The sequence below is a fragment of the Lycorma delicatula genome, chromosome 3, assembly GCF_047948215.1.
Source record: "Lycorma delicatula isolate Av1 chromosome 3, ASM4794821v1, whole genome shotgun sequence".
Lineage (NCBI taxonomy): Eukaryota > Metazoa > Arthropoda > Insecta > Hemiptera > Fulgoridae > Lycorma > Lycorma delicatula.
The window spans coordinates 46,481,613-46,504,536 of NC_134457.1; the positions used below are offsets into that span (position 1 = coordinate 46,481,613).

General features: G+C 31.5%; 1 protein-coding gene across 2 annotated transcripts in view; it reads right to left on the reverse strand.

The window, feature by feature from the left end:
• The window catches only part of Fs (Follistatin), a 346,227-nt gene that overhangs the window by 20,684 nt on the left and 302,619 nt on the right, over positions 1-22,924 (reverse strand). For both annotated transcript variants that reach the window (XM_075359743.1, XM_075359742.1), the window contains exon 5: positions 3,264-3,506. In XM_075359743.1, coding sequence (XP_075215858.1) covers positions 3,264-3,506 — 243 coding nt within the window. The remainder of the gene's footprint in view (positions 1-3,263; positions 3,507-22,924) is intronic.

Below are 22,924 nucleotides of genomic sequence, written 5' to 3' on the forward strand. Positions count from 1 at the left end.
TTGCACATATATAAAAAAATATGACATCATTTAATAAAATTAAATTAAAAACTATGGATTAAGGTAGGTGTCATCCTATTTTAACCCACCGATTTAGTCTAGTGGTGAATGCTTCTTCCCAAATCAGCTGATCTGGAAGTCAAGAGTTCCAGCATTCAAATCCTAGTAAAGTCAGTTATTTTTACACAGATTTGAATACTAGATCGTGGATACCGGTGTTCTTTAGTGGTTGGGTTTCAATTAACACACTTCTCAGGAATGGTCGAACTGAGACTGTACAAGACTACACTTCATTTACACCTCATACATATATCATCTTCAGTCATCCTCTGAAGTATTATCTGAAAGGTAATTACCGGAGGCTAAACAAGAAAAAGAAAAAAGAAAGGTGTCATCCTATTTTATTTTATTTTTCTGTATTTAGGTTGATCGGACTGATATAATTTGTATAGTGCAGAGGAATATGTTTCTCAAAAGGATCAATTTTAGAAAAATAATATATATAATATGTTTGAACTTATAATATTTAACGCTAGAACAATAATTGAAATGAATTTTAGGTGAAGATGAAAATAGTAGCTGAACAAACAAAACTGGCTCAATTAAGGGAAGAGAACAAGAAAGTAGAAGAACAGGAAGGATGAGGAAGACAAAAGACTCTACAATAAATTAAATAATGTATTAAGAAGAAAAATGCAAAAAAAAAGGTGATAGCTTATAGATAAGTGCACAGAATTTGAAAATGTAGAAAATAAGTACACTATGAACAAACTAAAAATGAAAATAGTAAAATTATATAATGGAAGAAATAATACTAGTGTTAAATAAATTTTCAGTAGAGGTGGAAAAGTGCTGCAGAAAGAGGAAGAGATGATGAATTTATATGTTTAAATTGATTCATGGATGAAATGGGCCAACAGAAAGCCAAACTATCTCTGGTATAAGATCAAGATGAAATGGAAAAGGATGAAATAGGAATTTCAGTCCTAAAATTGGAAGTTATTCAAGCAATACACTACATAAAAAATGTAAAAGTTGTGTGGACATATGAACTGCCAATAGAAATGATAAATAGTTTTAATGAAGAAGAATTACAAGAGGTGATAAAATTTGATCTACAATGATGGGAATGTGGTCAGAATAATTTTCAAAACATCTGTCATTCTAGTTCCCAAAATATACGGTCTAGTAAGTAAATTTTGGAATGTATTCTTGTATTAATTCAAAACATAGACATTAAGGAAAGAGTATGAGGAAAACTTGGGGCAGTTGAATTATGGGCATGGAAGAAGATTAGAGAAAATTATGCAGATTAACAGGTTGTAACGCAATAAGGAGAATGAATGAGAATAGAAGCATAATCAAAGCAATTTAAATGGGATAGCCAATTTGCTTGGATATGTCATATGAAAAGAAGGACTGACCTAACACACTGTGCCAGTTAATACATTGCGGTAACGGTTGCATATGTCCTGTATAAAAATTTATAGTAAGGTGTCTTTCTCCCTTAAATTTCCATTCTGCATAGCAGATGTATTTTTCACCTCTTCTCATTTACTTTTTTACGTTATACTTTGTAATTCTAAAGATTAAATTCTGATATTGGATTAAATTCATAATGGACCTGGGTGACTGGTACCACACCATTTGAATATAAAATTTACAAATAGTTCTATCAATGACTAAGAGATAGTGCTAGAAGAGGTGAAAGTTTACAAGATGGGGGTGTCCTGTAACACACCAGTGAAACCACAAATACCAGACTATGGGAACTTATAACGCATGAAGATGATGTGAATTAAAAAAATACTGGCTGGACCCAACATGTTAAAACAGTGCTTGAAGGTGCATAGCATGAAAAATACAAAAAAGAAGAAAAATTATACATGAAAACATCTAAAAGATGTTCTAAATATTATGTTGTAAAAGGTAATGAGAATTTTCAAGAACATAACAGTTTAGTTTAAAGAAATTGGAGATGGACATGGTGCAAGGAACTTGTTTCACCGTAGATAACCATGTGATGAATCAGTAGAATAGAATAGTTACTGTAAATAAATTATAGTGTAAAAAATGTATGTGAATTTCCAATACAATAATAGATTAGTAATTATCACTTGAGAAATATCTTTTGCTCCTTAATCCAGCTTTAGTCTTAATTCCAGATTATAAGTTAAATTAAAAAAAGATGGCAAAAAGTAGCATAACTCTTACAGCTTCTCTGGGAAAATTATGCATGTGTAGCTACCAAGCGGGCTTCAACCTCGACAGACTATTTCTTAAGAGGGAAATTAAGTGGATCATTAAAATATATAATTATGCAAGTAAAAAATTATTCAAATCTTTATGTAAAATTTTGAGATATGGTGACCACATCCTTCCACTCAGTCAATTAATTGTAACCAAAATTAAATGGCATCAATGATCCATATTCAGAAGTAATCATATAAAAATTTGTTTGAAAGTATTAAGCAAAATGGTAACTAAAGAAAAAACAGAAAAATTAGGCTTATTACCCCAATTTCTGAATAAAATTGACTAATTACATAAGTGAAGAAACATATTAATGCGTTGGAATCCTATGATTAATACAAGAATTTGATTTTGAATCTAAAACTAAAAAAATGTTTTTTTGCCACAACTTCTTTTTGGGGGTTTGAATAAGAACAAACACATAAGTGGCATTAAATTATTGAAATTTGCCTATCTTTGAGTAGAATTTTGTGATATAGGACCCAAAGGTCACATATGGCTTCCCCCCTTGATTGATTTTAAATATAATTAATTGGCATCAATGCCTTATACATAGAAAATATCTGGTAAAATTTAATTCAAATAGATTGATCCACTTTTGAGTAATCAAACAAAAAACAGGTCAATATCCTTTCAGAATTTTAAAATGCTAAAATGTGTTTTTAATTCAGAGGGCATCATGAAATATTAAGATCTGAAAAACTCACAAAATTTGATCCAATTAGCATACTTCTCCTTACATAGTACATTATAAAGCTATATGAATATATTACTATATAGCTAAGAAAGTAAAAATATTTAATTCTAAAAATGCAGCTGTAATATCTAATAAAAAAAATCTAAAAAATAAGTAATAATAAATAAGTTTTGAAAATAAAAAGAAACAGTCAGATAAAAATATCTTCTCTCTGTTATATGGCGGAGATGAAATTTATTAAAGCAATTTAAATAGATTTCTGGAATACAAGAATTTAAAATTAGTTAAAATTTAATAACGAATAATTACAAACCTAGAGAACAAGAGCCAGGATATTTAGTCTCAATTACATAACCTGTGGCACAAGCATCTTTGAGCATGTGGCACCAAGAATGGTATGTTCTGTTGTTTGAACCACATATTGTTCCTTGTGATGAATTCTGTTTTGGTTTTGGACATCTATAGCTGCAAGTGACACAGCGTGGATCTCCTGAAGGTAGTTCGGTTAAACAAGCTTGCTTTTCTTTACACTGCACTACACTGCATGTTGCTCCCTCTAAGAACAAAAAATACAGAATTAATAATAAAAACTACTTTTTTAAATTTAGATAGTGAATTACGATTTTTAAAATTATTCTAGACAGTATAATGGATTTTGTCATGCTAATTTATTAATGAATAAGATTAAATGTCTAAAATGTACAGAAAATACTGGGTGAAAAATGTAATTTTAATGTCCATTTAATATGTTAAGCATATATTTTTTTTTATTAGTTATTTACCTTAGATTTTAGAATGAATAACTTGTGCAGTTTTCATGCTGATTCCTTGAATAAAAAAAGTAACAAAGAATGAAAATCAGTTGTTTTTTAGCATCAATAAATATTCAGCATCAAATGACTCAGTGCATTAGTCAATCACATCACAAAAATCTACATTTTAGAAAACTTTTCACATCTTAGGTGAAGTATTTCAAAAAAATTTCAATAGAGTAGAACTAAAAGTAATAATAAAAAAGTATAACGGTATTTCCATTTGTAAACAGCTAATTGTAGATGTGTAATAAATTTTCTTTTGCCATCTTATGCTTTTTTCCAATTCCAGCTCTGTAGTTTTTATTATCTGAACTTTTAAAGTAAAACTTTTTACTTTAAGCTTTTTTTTTCTTGTATAACCACATGTAGGTACAATTCTAAAAAAACACATGATACAACTAATTACAAAATGCTCAACTAATTATTTGTTAATTAAGTTACTTAGCTTGCTTTGTTTAACCTTTAATGTAGAAATTATTATTTTACTGAAATTAATCTATTTAATATTTATATTATTCGCGGTAAAAAATGATATTTAAATTTTATTAATTAAACTACCTAGTGGAGAATATTGAGAAAAGACATATCTTACCTTAATTTTTCATGAAAGTACTTACACAGGATCCGCATCCTCAGTAATGATTGAACTAATTCCATTGGTGCATAATAAAAATTTAAAATAAAAATAATGAATATTTGAAATATGAAAATTTATTATTAATGAAAATTGTATATTAATTTACATGAGTGCTATTACCTATTGCAGTTTTTATAACTGCAACAGATAGTAGCAACCGTGTAAATTAATATGCAATTTTCATTATTTTAGTACTGTTATTTTTAAATCTTTATTATGTAATAATGGAATTATTTCAACCATGACTGAAGATGCAGAGTCCTGCAAAAGTACTTTCATGATAAATTAAGTTAAGACATGTCTTTCCTGAATAATCTGTGCTAGGTGGTTTATTTAATAGAATTTAAATATAATTTAATCTAGTAATAGAATAAATAAGTATTTTATTCTGATCAGAATACATAATACATATTTTTTTGATTACATATATATTCTGATTTTGTACATAATTATACATTATGAACAATAGATTATGTTAGGAATGGTTAGGTATGCAACTACATGAATAAAAAGGAACTCCACAGGATTTGCTTGGATAGCTCAAGAGAAATCATGGTAAAATCTTGATTAGAGTGCATCACAAAGTATATAATTAATTGTAAAATAAAAAATAGGTGTGGCTAAAATGTAGATTAATTATTTATATTCTAATAAAAATAATGAGCACAGTCCAGTGAGATGAGGATGATATGTATGACATGAAATGATGAATAAGTCTTGTACACACTCAGGCCAATCATTCCTGAGACGCATCGTTTATTGAACCCCAACCACCAAAGTATACCGGTATCGACTGTCTAGTATTCAAATCATATAAAAGTTACTAACTTTTCCTAGAACTTGAACTTCAGAACTTTCAACTTTGAAAATCAGCCGTTAAATAAATAATTTGTGATGAGGAGTTAACCAACTCAGTCTGTTTATACATTAAAAAAAAAAAAAAAAATGTTAAGGTTATCATGTTAAGGTAAATATATGAGAATACTAAATAAAAAAAATAAAAAAATACTACAAAATAATGCTCATATCAGAAGGTATTAATATTTGAGCACATTGAATGGGGTTAAGATAATTCATAGGGTTTAACATTTTTTAATTAGTATTACTTAAAATATTTTTGACAGAGTAATATTTTTTCAGTACAAAAAAAGTTTTTAATTATATTTAAATGAACTGGTAGGAAGATTTAAAAAAATATTTCAGTACTTTATTAAAAATGGCAACAAAAGAAGCATAATAAGGGTATTTTAAGAAGTGTTCTGTTGAGATAAATGAAAACAGTTGTGTTGTCTTGTTTGATAGAAGTTTATATTGATGTTTATTTTTTTAAGAACATGAGTCTATTATTTTTAGCAAAGATTGAATATCTATAAATATAAACATAAGGATAAATAAAGATTTTTAATTTTTCAAATATCAGTCTGCATGATTCATAACTATAGACACCAAAAAATGATCTGACAGCCAATTCTTATGTATTGAAAACTTGTTCTGACTTTTTGAGAATATTCTAAGAGATAATATTATACTTCAGATGTGAATATACATAAACATAATAACAATGGTGGAAAAATATACTTGTAATGGTGGAATATACTTGTGATTGGAATTAAGAAGAAGCATTTGTTCTGTTTTATAGTTTATTTCAATTAATTAATATTTGTTATATTATAGATTTAATACTATTCAAACATTTAAAAAATGAGACAAAAAAACAATAAGCAGTGTACGATAATAAAAAGTTAAACAACTATTTATCATGTCTAACATTTCATTTTAAATAAGTATAAAATTAACGACTTTATAAATAATTTTACAAAAATATATATGCAATTTATTCTGTTAAATGCAATAATATAATGATTTTTTTATATACATAGTGTGGATGTAAAGAAAAGATTATGAAACAGTAATAGTATAATCAATTCCTAATAATTATGTTATTAAAAAAAAAAAGAAAAAAGTAAAATTTCTGTAGGTTAGTCTAGCTATTTCCAGCTGTTCACATGCGATAGCTTAATTGAAAACTAGAGTTGCACACGCTTGGCAAATGTTCAAATGGACCGCAAGGTTGCAATTAAAGAGAATGAATGCCAAACCACCCTGCCTATATTTCATTTCTAAACATCCTTTTCTATTTTAAAAATATTTTATTCTCGTCTTCTCCAAGTCATCTTTGCTTAGTTCAATCACTTTTACTAAAAGTATTTTTCTCACTCAATAACTTTTATATGCTATACTAATTTGTGAGATGACAGATTAGTATCAATTAAGATGTCATGCACCTCATAACAAGCTAAAATTTGTATGTGAGTGTGTGTGTTTATAATATTATATTAATGTATATAGTAAGATTAAAGAATTAAAATAAAACGTGTATGAAATTGACGTATTTATAAAAAAAAAAAAAAAAACATGTTTAATATTATACCAGTTTATTGAAAAAATGACACCTTAGTGTATATCTTAATATTTATTATAGGCTAAGAATTTTTATCTACTTAATGGAAAAAATTCATTTATTATAAGAATATACTAACACTGCAGAAAGTTTGAACTGTGATCTGGTTGAGTGGTAGTTCAAAATAATTATATTATTGTAGATCTCGAGTCCATAAAAGAATATTTTATTATCTGAATAAACATAGTGACACAAAATAAGTTTTAGCTACTCCTAATGATTATTGAAAATTCAATAATATTAACAGCAGATTTTAAAAAAGAAAGTTTGTTTTTTTTAATTTATTTTTTATTATTTTCATATGACTTTAAATCAAAGAAACTGGTTAGGTTGTAAAGTTTTACAATTTAGCTTTACTTATTGCTGCATTTTTTATGGCTAAATAAATAGTATTTAAAATTTTCAAATAACCAAACCCACTGATTAGCCAAAAATGTATAATTATTTTATTGAAATATTTTAAATAAATAAATCTTCTATTCTGATCAGTATATAATAATACATTAAACAGGTCATGTTAGGGATTGGTAAATATAAAAAGGGATACATAAATAAAAAAAGGAACTACCTACTATTTGCCTGTATGGATCAAGAGAATCCACGATAAAACCTTAATCAGAACAGAATCACAAAAATATACAATCAGTTATAAAATAAAAAAATAAATGTGATTAAAGTGTTTAAAATATAAATACATGAAATAATAATGTTAGTGTGTATATATATATATATATATATATATGTATATATATATATATATATATATATAAAGATACTAAACATAGCAAATACTTCACAATTCAGAAGACTTTAGTGAAGATTACTTGAGAATTTATTTGTATTTATGTGCATGTTAAATAAGTTGTAGAAAATTCAATGTTTTATTAAAAAAAATTTAATTAATTATTTTCAGTTTAGAAAAAAATTAGTAAAAAAATGATAAGAATAAAAATTAAAAAATATTTTAATGAAAAAACCATACATTCTGAAAGAAAATAAAATAAATTATAAATATAAAACCAACATAAAAAATATATTAAAAAGTAAAAAAAAAAAAAAAACTGGCAAAGGGTGCATAACTTTCCTGCTTAATTCTTGACAAACTTTTTTTTAAAAGTACTTCAAGGTTTTTAAATATTAATGACTTTATTGTTCAATATTTACAGTACAACTGAGAAAAAGATCCAAATTTTCATTAAACAAATTTGGGTGCATTTGACTTTCTTGATCAAATGATGTTTTTTACCTTAAAAAATTATCCAACAATTAAGTATAATGGAGAAAAAAAAACAAAATTCTTAGTAAAAGATTTTGGGCTCTATTTGAACCTCTTACTTAAAAAAAACACTAACGTCCCGTCACAAATTCACCTGCGCTATAGAAGTTTTTGCGTTTCCTGTTGCAGTCAATTTTTTTTATTTTATGTTTTTTAGTCATGTAACTGGAGGTGCAGCCAGTCTTGTTGCACATACAGAAGTGGCAGTGATTTGTTGATTGAGCTGACACCCTCTTACCCCTTAAAGAATCAAAATTCAAAAAACCCTAATATGGGTTTTAAATATTTAACTGAACAATATTTGCAGGGTCAAATCTCTTGAATATCTTGTTTTGTATAGTTGGAAATGGGAAATTTTGCTGTTACTGTTCGACAATTTTTTACCTTTATTCACCCTTTACAAGATCAAATTTTGAGAAATCTAGAAATTGATTTTTAGATATTCACATGAAGATTACACCTAACAAAAATCAAGTTGATATCTTCATTTGTTACCAAGAAATTAAAAAAAATATATAAATCTTATTATTAATCTATTTTAACTATTTAAACTCCGAATTTCAAAACATCCTTTCATAGTGTGCACTTACACTGTAAGAACATGTAATAAATTTTCATCAATTTATCTTCAGTAGCTTTTTCTGGGTGTTGGTGATGAATTACTCACAGCATGTTTTAATATATTACATCAGTTATACATTGATCTTTTACTAATATATATATATATATATATATAAAATATAAGTAAAAGTAATATATATATATGTCTGTGTGTTTGTATATATATATACACTGAACTTTTTACATCAGTCCAAAAAATTTTGTAATGTTTATTTTAAAAAAATGTATGATTGTTATTTTTTCATTTTCAGCTGTTAGTAATTTTCATTCTTGAAAACAATAGTTGGGTAAAATCTATTTTGCTTTTAGTTTTAGGGGCTTGGTTTTATTGCTTCCATAGAAAGCGAATTTCATTTTAATTTTGACTATGTAGTGATCTGAGCCTGTGTCTAGTCCTCAGAGGACTTTTATGTTATAAATCTCTTTGTCCATGAAGGCATGATCTAGTTGCCATTCTCCTTTAATGTAGCAAGCGTGTTTTCAGGCAAGCAAGTTTTTGAGGTTTCTCTTGAAATATGTGAATTTTGAGATTAGGTTGTGGTTTCTGCAGAAATCGATGAGTCTCTGTCTGTTTTCATATGTTCTCTTTTGCGTGGGTCATTTTCTGATGATGTTGCAGCAATCTTCTTTCTCTGCCTAGTTGAGCATTGAAGTTTCCGATTAGTTGTTTAATGTGATTTTTGGGGATGCTATTTATAGTCTGATCAAGTAGTCCCAGAACTTTTCTGTTTCTTTATGGTCCTTTGGAGATTTCTTTTATTATTAGTGGGGGTGTGGGGGTTTATATGATGTAGATTTTATTAAATACTTTTAGGTGAGTGTTGAGATTCTTGGGGATTGTGACTTGAATTCTTGTACAGAGTTTATTATTTTGAGGCTGACCAAAAAACCTATTCCAAACTGAGGCACACTTTTCATCACTCTCTTCCTAGGTATACATATCTTTGTACAGCCTATATCCTTGAGATTCCAGGGTGTCCAGGTTGGTGTTTCTTATTTCTTGCAGTCCCATGATAAGAATTTTGTGTTGATCCATTAGGTTGGTTATTATTTTTAGTTTACCAGTCTGCATGAGTGAGTTTACATTGTGTGTGGAAAAGCAGATGATTTGTTTTGGTTTGACTTTGGATTTTGTATTGTTCTTCTTTGTGTGTGTGGTGTTAGGGCATTCCATTGCCTCCGGTCGCATGTTGTCTTCTAAGTGGCAGCCCACTCTGCCTTCTCAGAACTCTGGTATTGCTTGGTTCAGCTGGTGGAGTGTCCCTTAAAAGATCTTTTGTAGTTGACTGTCAAGGGGTCACCTGTGGTGGGACAAGGTCCCAAGTTACAAATCTAAATGTGATCTAGTGAGGTGATAGTGGGTTATGACTTGATACATGAAGTTGTGAAGTTTGTTTAGATTCAGTTCACCAAACAAATTTCTCCTATTTGTTCTGGATCTACTCAGGTGTACCTCGTGGAGGCTTGATTTGACTTTTGTTAAAGTTGGGGAAAAGTTAAAATTCTGATCTTAAACATTATATCTTTTTGTGTAATTACAGTAAGCAAATAATATTACTTTTTTATTTATTATGATTTTATAATTTTCTCAAATAATGATTTGAGAAAAATCATTATCTGTCTCAATTTGAATTGAACTCAAATTATTCATTAGTAATTTGAGTTCAATTACTAATGAGTAATTGAACTCAAAGATATTCATTTAATGATTTTAAAATAAATGTTTGTATTGTGATAATTTTTGTTCTTAACCAACATGTTATGTACTTAAAAAAAAAAAAAAAAAAAACACATCCACTTAACTATTATTAGTAACAGTAAGTTATTCATCTTTTTACAAACAAGTAAAAAGAAAAAGAAGATGTTTGTACCAAAAATAAAAATTTTATGTTCCTCGCAAAATCCATTACTCACTACATACAGCATTCATATAAGTTTCATCCACTGATCATCACCTCTGGTTTCTTCTCACACTATTTTTTTGTTATTGAAAGTGATTCTTTTTCTTTTAATTTTTTTTATGAGTAATAAAAAATTTTGCTGTCAATGACCTCTAGTAACTAAAAATAAATCTATATTTTTGAAAGTATATAAATAGAGCAAATAAATTTTGTAAGTTATTAAAAGAAAGTGATCAATCTACTTTTAATATGTAACACTGCATATATAAAACTTACAAATAAAATACTTGTATTTTGTATTTTCATAAAAAATTAATGAATGAGAATTAAGTAATATTTTAATGAAAAAAAATTACATTTATTTACTTCTCTGACAGATAGGTGATGCTTTGAAATAATTTTTTATTATACCAATATAAAAATTATGCAAATCATTTATCATTTATTGAATAAATTGCTTACTGAATCCTATACAAATCTAATCACATGTGATAAAATACATAACAACTTAATTTATCCACAACCTGATTTTATGATTCCATTATACAAATTTATAACAGTCAGTCAGTATCAAATAAGTCTTCATTAACACAGTAAACAAGATAATATTTGTTATTTGCTAAGATGTGTGTTGTGGCTTTCCTATAAGATTGAGGATAAATAGATATTTTTATTATGATCAGCATAATAATATTAATAAATCATGACCGGAATGGATAGATATGCTATTCCAAGGATAGAAAAAAGGAACTGCTTGGGTATTTTCTGATACGGATCAAGGGAATAGTAAAATCATGATCAGAACATCACAGAGTAGTCAATTCTGAAATAAAAAGCAGATATAATTAAAGTCCATATTAATTATTTAATGTATTAATGCATGAAATAATAAAAAAAAATCAGAATTAATGAAATTCATTTGAACACATATTTAGGTATATATTAAATGAGATGCAGAAAATTCAGGAATTTTAAACAATTTTTTAATTATTATTTAAAACTCCATTGACAGAAAACTATTGTTTTTGTGAAATAAATTTTTAAATTGTATTTTAAATACATTTGTGGGAAGATATTTTAAATGTTCAAGAACTTATTCAAATTGGCAATAGAGGGATAGTAAGGCCCTTTCTCATATAAGCTGAAGTAGTGTGAAGTACCCAAAACGCTGTCTGGTTTGATAAACGTGGATATTGTTATTTTTAAGAATAAGTTATTTTTCTTTTTAGCAAATAATGCACATTCATAAATATAAACATATGGAAAAGTTAACATGTTTAATTTTCTTAATATCAGTTTACATGAGTAATATTTATGGAACTAAATAGTAATCTGACAGTCCAGTTTCGTACCATGAAAACTTGTTCTTATTTATTGAGAGAGGCTCCTAAGAGATGATATTCTTTAGATTGGCATGTACCTAACCATAATAAATATTTAATAACTATGAAAAGATTAGCGTTTTATTAAGACGCTTCAAAGAAAAACAATACGGTTTGATTTTGTTGCAAATGATATTACGAGGATTATTTCTAAAGTAAAGACCGTTGGGAAATTTCTCTCCTTAAGGTTGGTGAACCTGTGTCGTTCATGACCACTAATGTACACACTGCATTGTTGTCTGTAAGTTGTCGCGTTGTAGTATCTTTGATTACCTGGAGTTTTTACGTTATAAAATGAATAGAAGAATCGTAGTTATCGCCGATTGTGAAATACGTGGAGTCATAAGTTTTCTAAACCATCAAAACGTTAAGCCGGCTGAAATTCACAGGCAGTTGGTTGCTGTGTACAGTGATAATGTAATGAATAAAGGAAATGTTCGAAAATGGTATGAAAGGTATAGAAATAACAGAATTAATGTGCATCATGAAGAACGTTCGGTGATGCCCTCGATAATCATCGAGGATTTGTTGAAACGCGTCGATGATGAAATCAGAAAAGATCGTTGCTCAACGATTTCCGACCTGGCCCTTCTTTTTTCTGATGTTTCAAGAGCTGTTATTGGTCATTGTTCATGATCATTTAGGCTTCAGAAAGGTTTGTGCACATTCGGTGCCGCACGTCTTAATGGAACGTCACAAAAAAAACCGATGTGGACTGGCGGCAGAATACGACGAGGGTATATTGAGGCTGGTGTATTGCTACGATAAATGTCGTAATTCATGTAGCGATTATATAGAGAAGTTGTATAAGGTATGTAGTTTAAGAAAAATAAAAAATATTTACAATGTTTTGAGAATAGATTTTTACAATGAAACTGTCGTTACTTTAGAGATAACCTCATATAATTTGATCATCCTTAGAAAATTTGTCAACTAATAAAACACACTGAAATTATGCTTTATGGGATCAGAACACTACTAAAATCATTAACGGGAGTACACATGTGATTAGCAATATTATGTCTACCTGAGAAGTACAATGTTTTATTCATATTTATAATTATAAAGTTATGATCCAGCCCGAGAATAATTTTTTTAACTGCTAACATAAAAATTTCCAGTTTGTCTAAACAATTATATTCAGATGTAGATACAGTTTTGTCATCTGCGAATATATAAATGGTTGAAGATTTTGATGTCGGTCATTAATCAAGATATGCTTCCTTTTGAACAAAATTATGAAAATAGTCATTATGTTGTATTGAATGTAAATCATGATGCAACAGAAATATAATCTACAAATTACTATTGTCTAATGATAAACCAAAGAAAATTCTTAACAGCCAGTTATCATGGACAAAAGAAATACAATATTAATTATTTTTGAAAGCAATTAAATCAAGTAATAAAGGTAATAAAAACACTCACCTTCAATTAGTAAAATATAATTTTAAATTGAGAATGTTATTATAATTATTAATTCCATTCAGTAAAAAATTATAAAACATAAAATGAAATTTTTATTAATTTTTTTCACGCTAAGAAATACATAATGTAAAAACACAATGTTCAAGGTTTAGCCTGAGCTACCTTATTCTGCATGTAGTTGCTAGAAGTGAGTAAAATTTTTGTAAGTTAAAAGTTATATAAATGTATCTATTTTAAGCACCATTCTTTATGAAAGTTAAGAGCACTTGCACTTCTCTTCACTGAAGGTCAGATATTTCAAACATTAAAATAAAAGAATGTATGTAAAACTTGCAAGCATAAAATGTCTGTTTCTATATGTTTGAACTAAGCACTGCATTTTTGGTATTTTTTTGTTTTTAATTTAATACGATTATTATTGTTTTATTTTATTGTAGTATAATTATGTTCTCTACTGTTAAATAATCAATTTTTATTCTATATATTTTCAAAAATGTAAATTTTTGAAAATATATAGAGATAAGATTATAAAAATATAGAGTATATTATAAAAATATAAAGTAAAAGATTAAATAATTAATTAATAAATAAAAATTAATTTGCTTTCACTGGAAAACGATGCTCTTGACACAGCAAGTTTGTAATTCATAGTGGATATTAGTTTTTATTCCTTATGAGAAACTACATTACAATTTTATTGAAATACAAATTCAGATGTATATATTAAAATTTTGCTTGAATATTAAAACAATAGACAGAATAAAAGTAAAATATATTTTCAAGTAACAAAATATAAAGATATTTATATACAATTCTAGTGTGTCACCTACAGGGAAGCCTCCTGAATAAAAACATAAAGAGAAATGAGTATTGAAAAAAAATTATTCAGAAAATGTAATGTGCTATAATTACAAGGCTCCCCAACTGACTTGAAGCAGGATATACGATGTACAAGACTACACTTCATGAACATTCATACACATCATCCTCATTCATCTTCTGAAGTAATACTTTACAGTGGTTCCAGAGACTAAACAGAAAAAGAAAGAAAAGAGAGGGTATATGATGTACTGTTTCCCAACAGAAAGAGTTTTTGTTTCATTAATTTGTTGTTTTACACTGTCATGGCCTTTTTTATGTCTATGGTGCATGTACAGCACCTAAAGTAAAGAGCCATCAAAGAGAATTGCTTTCTCTTAGAGAAAGATATTCACTAGACAGCCAATCCCTATGATGATCAAGAGTGAAGGTGTCTTGTAGGAATGACATCAACATCACTCAGATTTCAGTGGGCTTGATACGTTGATATTCAGCCATATATTTAGCTCAACAGAAACACAGAACAGAAGAAGGAAACAGGAAACTACTTTACTGTTCGTGTTCCTTAGTAAGCTTAGCATAATATGATTGTTGTTCTTGAGAAGAGCCAGAAAAAAAACCTTCACTAGGTTCAGTCCACAATGCAGTGAGAAAAATGCTGAAATGTTATTTGTTTTCCATGAGCTAATTAATGCTGATTTTGCTAAAAGAGTTCAGTACTGCAATGGCTCAAGAACTTCATTAGAGGTTACATTAGCATTTTAGATCATATGTTTTTCACAGATGAAGCATGGTTTCACCTTGGTAGGTATTTAATAGTCAAAACTATCAGACCTGAGGTACTGAAAACCTGCACATTTTCTTTGAATCCCCCCTGCATCCACAAAAACATAGGCATATTGTGTGTGGTTTCAAGGCAATGAATAAATGGAATCTTGTTTTTTTAAAAAACACTGTGGATGCTGCTGTCTACCAAGAAGTTAACTAACAGTTCATAGCCTTATTGTAAGAGGATGAGTGTGACTGCTTGTTGCAACAGGAAGTGCCAATTACCATACTTCTACTATAGAGATGCTACAGAGTTTTTTTTGTGGAAGAATCTTTTCTAAAGGATTGTGGCCACCAAGATGTCCTGATCTGACTTGTCCAGACTTCTTTCTGTGGGGTTACTTAAAAGAAATAGTTTATAGAAGCAATCTGCAGTAATTAAAAACAAACATTACCAATGCCATTCAGGAAATAGACAGGGTACAGATGACAAGAGTAGCTAGGAATATCGTTAAACATGTTGACAAGTGCATAGAAGTTGATGGAAATTATTTTCAACACCTGTAAATTATTATGTAAGTGTTTGCCAATAAACTGTTATTTAAAGACTAAAGTATGTAACAAGGCCTTTTTTAAGATGAACATTCTGTATTATGCAAAATTAAATTTAAAATCATAAATTTAGCTCTGCAAATTGTACTTGCCTTAGTGCAGCACTGCATTCAGTGCAGTGCTGCACTGAAGTAAGTAAGTAAGTAAGTAAGTAAGTAGTAAGTAAGTGTTTGAAATTTACTATCTTTTAAGCCAAAAAAGGAGAAAACCTTAATTACTAATCTTAATTAAAGAACTTTAGTAAATTAAGGTTTACTAACCTAACTCAAAGAAATCCTTCCCAGACCTATGTTCATAGGAACATTTTTCATTATTGTAATCACAAGAATATACATGTAAAATTTGGCAGGAACCTCCAAAAATAACTGTATAAAGACTCAGTTGAGTAATTTGTTTTTTGTCCAGGATAATCTCAAGAAATAATGTGATAATTCTTCCACTGATTAAAGCATACTGCTTTTCAAATGTCATAAAGTATAAAAATTGTGTAGCTTACACATACTCAACTAGTTTCATCCTCTTTTGTTATCCTTCATAATTGTAAGATTAATAATCTACAGATAAAAAATTAAGTCTGATTATGACAAAACTCACATCTTGCAAAATTTTATAACTGTGTTCTCTGGTACCAGTGTATCACCACTAGATTTGAAAATATTTTAAATTCCTATAACTCCCTGATTAACTACTGTAAAAATTGAAATATTGTGATATTCAAATCTTTCTTTTTCAAAATGATTGTATCATTAAAAAATAAAAAAAAAAAAAAAATAGAAAATATCAGATAACAAAAGAAGAGAGAGGTTCAGGAACGGTTGCCCCTCACTAGCACCTACTCTCTAAATTAAACAAAAATAAAGTAATTTGATAATCAAGCTTTCATTTGTTAAAATATGTTCTATCCTCAAAAATGGTTAACTTCTTAATTACTTGAATATAAATATGATTTTTTTTTTTAAAAGACAAAAAACAAAAAATGAGTTGTGTCAAAATGTTACCTATAATGGTATAAAAAACCAATTAAATCACATGGTTACAACAAAAATTTTGCAAAATGTTTTCCTAGATGAATCCAAATGTAATCATTAACATTGATGGGTGGTCTGTTAACTGTTCCTTTATACCTGATTATGCTCAAGTTGCCTCATTAATGCGGTTATTTAGTGTTGAATTCAATGCCATACTCATAATCCTTTTTCATGTTACAATGGCTGTTGCTGTATTCTATGGTGTTGTAATTCGTAAATGCTCTTGAAGCACAATCTGATGTATTCTACAAATCTTTTAATTGTGGTTACTTATGCACCTGTTTCTACACTTATGAACTGAACAGTTCTCATTGGGTTACATAGGAATCCTAGGCAGCAAAATAACTGTTTTAGCTGCTAAGGAAGTTTGAAATCAGCCAATTTTTGAGAATAATTTTATTGATTCTGACATGTTCTGATATGTTCATTGTCAAATGTTGGTTAAAGTCAACATATTATTATTATTATTAACAACTGTCAGTCATTAATTTCTGGCAGAATGAATGATTGACAATTGTTAGTAATAAGCTGTGTCATATTAAATCTAGTGAACTGCCTTGGAAGTGGAAGAAAGTTACCTTGATGAAGTTATATTATGCGCTCTATATTTGATGTGCACTAGGTTAATACATGGTTCCTTCATGTCCTCTAACAGTGCTCCCCTTGGGTAATTGCCGCTTTACGGTGCATCATTCTACTTGGTAGTGTGTCTTTCTGCATTATGTTGTAGCTTTAAATTAGCATGCACAATTGATATTGTTTTGGGTAACTTTGCAGTCGAAACTGAAGATCCTTTCAAATTTTAATAATCAATTAAACATTTACTTGAGTTTTAATGTATTTTGTGTTAATTTTTATTTATCTGAGACTTCTTTTCACTCACATCTTGCTTACTTGTGATTTATATGTATATAAACTATTGCTTATTTAATTTAAATATTATTGTTTTTCATTATATGAGTATGGATTTTTGTTCAATTTTTAATTTCATAAATCCTTTTGTTCTTGGAGATCCTTTACAACTCCTACGTCTATTGACTGGAATGTAACAAATGCATTACACTGTATGAAGTATTTAGTTTTTAGGTTCAAATATCTGATGAATCATGGGATGATGAAGTGTGGCAACGTTTAGGGCTAGGGATGTAGCCCCCATGCCTAACGTGTTCTGGTTCACCCACATGCAAGAATGGAAAAGATACCTGATGATGGTATGGGGGACCCTCAAGGTGTGAGAAGACTGGTCACATGGAGTAAACACTAGATGTGTGAAACACACACCTGGTTCTTCGTAGGTTAGGGACAGGAAGGGCAGCTCTCTAGCTGAGGGATGGGCTGTCAGTCAGCATGTCCTGATGACGCTAGGAAGACCCCAGTGGGATGCCTCTACAGGGGGCTAGACAGGGAGGCACACTGGTATAAAGACACCTTGAGGTGACCAAATGGTGCTTAATTGCTAGACTGGTTGCCTTAGGGGTGTTTAAATCAGAAACAAAAAAAAGAGTTTCTGTATTTAAAAAATTTGTTATTTTTATTTCATAATTATTGATTTTTGTTATACATCATGTTTAACAAAATTGATTTTTTGTAAAATGAGTTTACTGCTCTTCCAAGAAATTTTATAAATTATTTTATATTCTTAACTTTATACAGTATGATATTCTGCTAGTGTACAGTTTTCTATTTTTAGTTTTTTTTTGTCAATGATCTGCTTGGTTGTTTGCTCTTAAAAAAAGTATTATCTGCTTACTTTACAATGACCTTCCTTTTATCTTCAAAAGAATTTTTTTATGCTTAGAGGATCAGGTTTCATTGAGTTAATTGACTGCTTGGTTCAAATGCATATGCACATATATGTAGCCACATGCTGGTCGCTGCGAGGTTTCTGTTATTCAGTTGAGCTCACACTCATTTTGCTATCTCCAGTACTCTGCGATATATATATGTACTCTGTGATGATGGGATTATCCTTTATTTAAAGGCAGGAAATCAACTTAAATTTCTCAATAAACATCATGCTATTTATAATTAGCAAAGATCATTCCTTCACAAAAATCAAATTTCACTTCGATTTCATTTCACTTATTCGTGTAGAAGTTTTGTGATTTTCACTTCATTTCATGTAATTGTTTTATTTCTTTTTGTGATTAAAGGATGATTCTAACCTACACAAAAAAAGACAACAATACATTTGAAAATCTGTTATGTATGTTTCATGTTAATAATTTCTAGCAGGTATTTTACATGAGTTGAGTGAGAGTTTTTGTTGCATGAAGACATGGTCTTTGTTGCTACGTGTGCTTTTTGAGTTTTTGCAGGTTTTTTACTGGATTGAACATTGGGCAAGTGTGGTGGTTAATTAATTGGATGTGTTCTTTAAATATCTGAAGATAACGGACAACCTTGTGATTTTTATGTTTTAAAGCTTTATTGCCAATAGGCAATAAGTTGTTATCAATGCTGATAACATTGAAACATTTTTAGACGTAGATTAATTTTAATTTTAGTGGTAAACAAGAAGGCAGATTATCTTCTTGATAACAGAGACTATTATTTAGCTTAGGTATATAAGCTATTATATAGCTTGCAAGTAAAGCTACTGCTTGTTGTTGGTGATATTATAAATTATAATTTTATAGATTTATTTTCCTTTAATTTGGATTTAGTTTTTATTTTTATTTTCCAGTACTGGGTACGATTTGATAACGTGAAATTGATAAGGAAGATGTATGTAAACCATCCAGGGTGGTGGTGAGATCGTCGACACGGGGTGAGAGTGTGCCAGTTCGACAATGAAAGGCAACAGCGGCCATTGAGCCTGTTTAGGAGGAAACCAAACAACGTCGCCATTATAACCACCGTTTCAAGGAGATCTTAGGTTCATCCTGATCTTCCCACTTCCTCCTGTGGAGCCCTACTTGTATGCCAGTGTGGTGCAGTGCATCCTCCTAGCTGAGTACTCCACCAGCTTCCTACATGGGAGCACATTCACATCTTCCTCTACTCCAAATACCACATCACTCCCTGCATTAATGAAAATGCCTGCAATACCTTTCTTCAACTACGTAAGTCTCTCCCTCTCATCTATCAAGGAATCCAAAACTAGGACAAACATTGTCCTGTCTGACTCCTCCGAACTCTACCCCAGAAGCATTTTCGTGGAGGCTGTGAATGCCATCAATTAATCAGTGGTTAACTGTCCCCCAGTCATTCGGACTCTAACATCAGTGACCATTTTCTAAAGAGAGGCTGCAAAGGCACCCTTCAACTTCACGAGGTCAAGGATGACCATGTCACCATCACATTCACCAAAACAGGTTTCCTTCTTCTTGGCCATATGGGTATAACATCACTTCGACTATTGCATCATAATTAATTCATCTAGATCATCATTGTGCACTCCATCCTCCAGTAGTTGCAACACCTTATTCTGACTAACCTCCCGATCAGTCTGAGTGGCACAATCTGCTCATGACTGCTTCTCCTTCTGATATGCTACAAAGTCCCCAATCAAATTGGCCAACTTTCTGTACTCATTTGAATGTCTTACTGGTGTTTTTTTTCCTACCCCATCCTCAAATTCCTTAAACACCATCTGGAGTCAGGGCACTGAGATCAGGAATGTCCAGGGCCTTCACTCAATTCACTTTAAGAGCCTTCTTGGGGGTTTCTGCTCTGCTCTCTTCATGCCATGTTTATCCCTTTTCATTGTAACCTCGGAGTAGGAGGTTATAAATGCTGTTGTGGAACTCATTGTGTTAGAAGAACACAAGAAGTCCTTAAAATTCAGCCTGCTTTCTCTGGCACTCAGGTGTCGACCTTGATGGTACAGAACACTCAGGCGGATATATCATTGAAGAAGGGCAGTATACTGGTGGATTGAGTCTCCTGCAGGGTGTCCCTCAGATGAATGAGGAAAGATGCTATAAATGTTGGGATGTGGGGCATACAGCTTCTAAATGTCAGGGCCTCAATAGGTCCCGATGCTGCTTCAGTAGCAGCAAGGAAGGGCACTTAAAGACAGGATGCAGGGAACCCACGACCTGCAAGAAGGGTAGTGCGGAGGGCCACTGATTTGGCAGCCCTCAATGCAAGTCATGAAGATTCTGCAACTGAACACGAATTGCTGCCGCCAGTTGCATGACCTGCTGTGGTTTATGGCTGGGGACATGGGAGCAGATTTGTTCCTAATCTCTGAGCCTAATTGTCAGGCTGTTGCAGACGATAGATGGTACAAGGATCTAGATGGCATTTGTGTGGTCACTATGGTAACCAGTCGACTGGACTGGCCATCATCAAGTGGTGAAGAGGTAAGGGATTTATATGGGTGACTGTAGCAGGGATTAAAAAAAAAAAAAAACCTTTTTTTTTTTTTTTTTTTTTTTAGTTCCTGCGTTTCCCCTAACATACCCCTGAGCAGATTTTCAGAGGTGATAGAGGGATTAGCCTTGGAGATTGGAGATTAGGGAACGCGGGATCCAACTATCATTGGTGGCGATTTCAATGCTAAGAGTCATAGTTGGGTAGCGTGGCGGTTGATGAAAGGGGTAGATTGTTGGTTGAGACGATGGCCCCCCTTGGAATGGTGTGTGTGTGAATGAGTTTGGCGCACTCACATTCCATAGGGAGGGGTCGAGGGTCCACGCTGGACCTGATATTTGTTGGGGAGGATTACACTGGCAGTGTACAGTGGCGGGTATTAGTCAGCAAGACGCTCAGCGATCATAGCTGTGTAGCGTTGATCGTTGGGCGCTCTTTGAGTGGAGAGACAACTAAGTAGGCACCCTCTGAGTTTTCAACCTTGGTTGATGACAGAGTCCCAGATACCGGCACTTAGGAAGAGTTTTTTAGAGAAAGTGTCGGATCTGGATATGAATAAACTCGAGAGGCTGCACGAGGCGATACACGAAGCCTGCACAGAGACCCTGACTAAACGTGGGGTTTGGACTGATCGTCGTCGAGTATATTGGTGGAACCTCAGTCCAGAAGGGAGCTTAAAAAACTATCGCAGAATAGTTTTTTAAGCTCTAAGAAAGAAAAATGGCGTGAGTTATGTGTGGAATTGAATGAAAATCCTTTTGGTGATGCGTCATGGGTAGGTTTGAGAGGGCATTATCCAGACTGCTGGTGGATCAGCTGACGCGGGCTCTGCGAAAGTTTTTTCCTCGGAAGGAGAAATGTAACAGACGAGAAATCGTGGCCAGAGAGAACCCGAGATTCACGGTGGAGGAGTTGAAATATGCTGTCAACAAGCTTAGATCCCACAAGAGTCTAGGACCAGACGGGGTTACGTTGGAGGTGTTAAAAATTATGACTGAGGCGTTCAATCAGGTCTTATCTAGTGAGGTCATGCTGGGTAGCTAGAAACGGCCAGGCTGATCATGGTACTTACGGTGGGAGGTGGTTATCGACCTATATTCCTGATTAGTACTGTTGGAAAGATCTTTCCTGATCTCTCCTAGCTAGGAGACCTGGCCTGAAATTGGAGTGGCGTGGTGGACTGTTCAAGAGATAATATGTTTTCAGGAAGGGGCAGAGTACTTGACAGGAAGGGAGATGCTGTCACCTTCAAAAAGGCTGAAGAGATCGTCGTAACTATGGAGAAAGGGGTGCCCCAGTGGTCAGTTCTGGGCCCCCTGTTATGGAATGTGGCATATGACGGCCTCCTGGGCATTGAGGTCCCGGCAGGGGTGCAGTTACTCACCTATGCGGATGACCTCGCCATTATGGTGAGGGGAAGGAACGCAAGTGAGGTTAAGCTTTGGGCCAACTGAGCCCTGGTGGTGGACTGGTAAAAGGCGAGGACTGAAGGTTGCACCTCATAACACTAAAATGATCCAGATGACGGGAAGAAAGAGGATCCCGAGAATTACCGTTGGATTGGATACCTCGCTCTCTTGGTCTGGATGGATCGTACGAGGGGTTTCAAGGTCCATATTGATGAGATGTGCAAGAAAGCGGAGAAGATGTCATCGGCAGTCTCTAGGTTGATGAGGAACGTCGGTGGCCCTCGCGCTTCCAAGAGAAGACAGATAACGTCCACAGTAGCCTCGGTCATCTTATACGCAGCTCCGGTATGGTTTCAAGATCTGAAGGTTAAGCGTAATTGTAATAAGATACATAGCACTTATAAAAGACTTACGCTGCGTGCGACCATGATATACCGATCGGTGTCGCTTGAGGCCTTCCTCGTGATATCCGGTATGGCTCCGATTGATATGCTGGC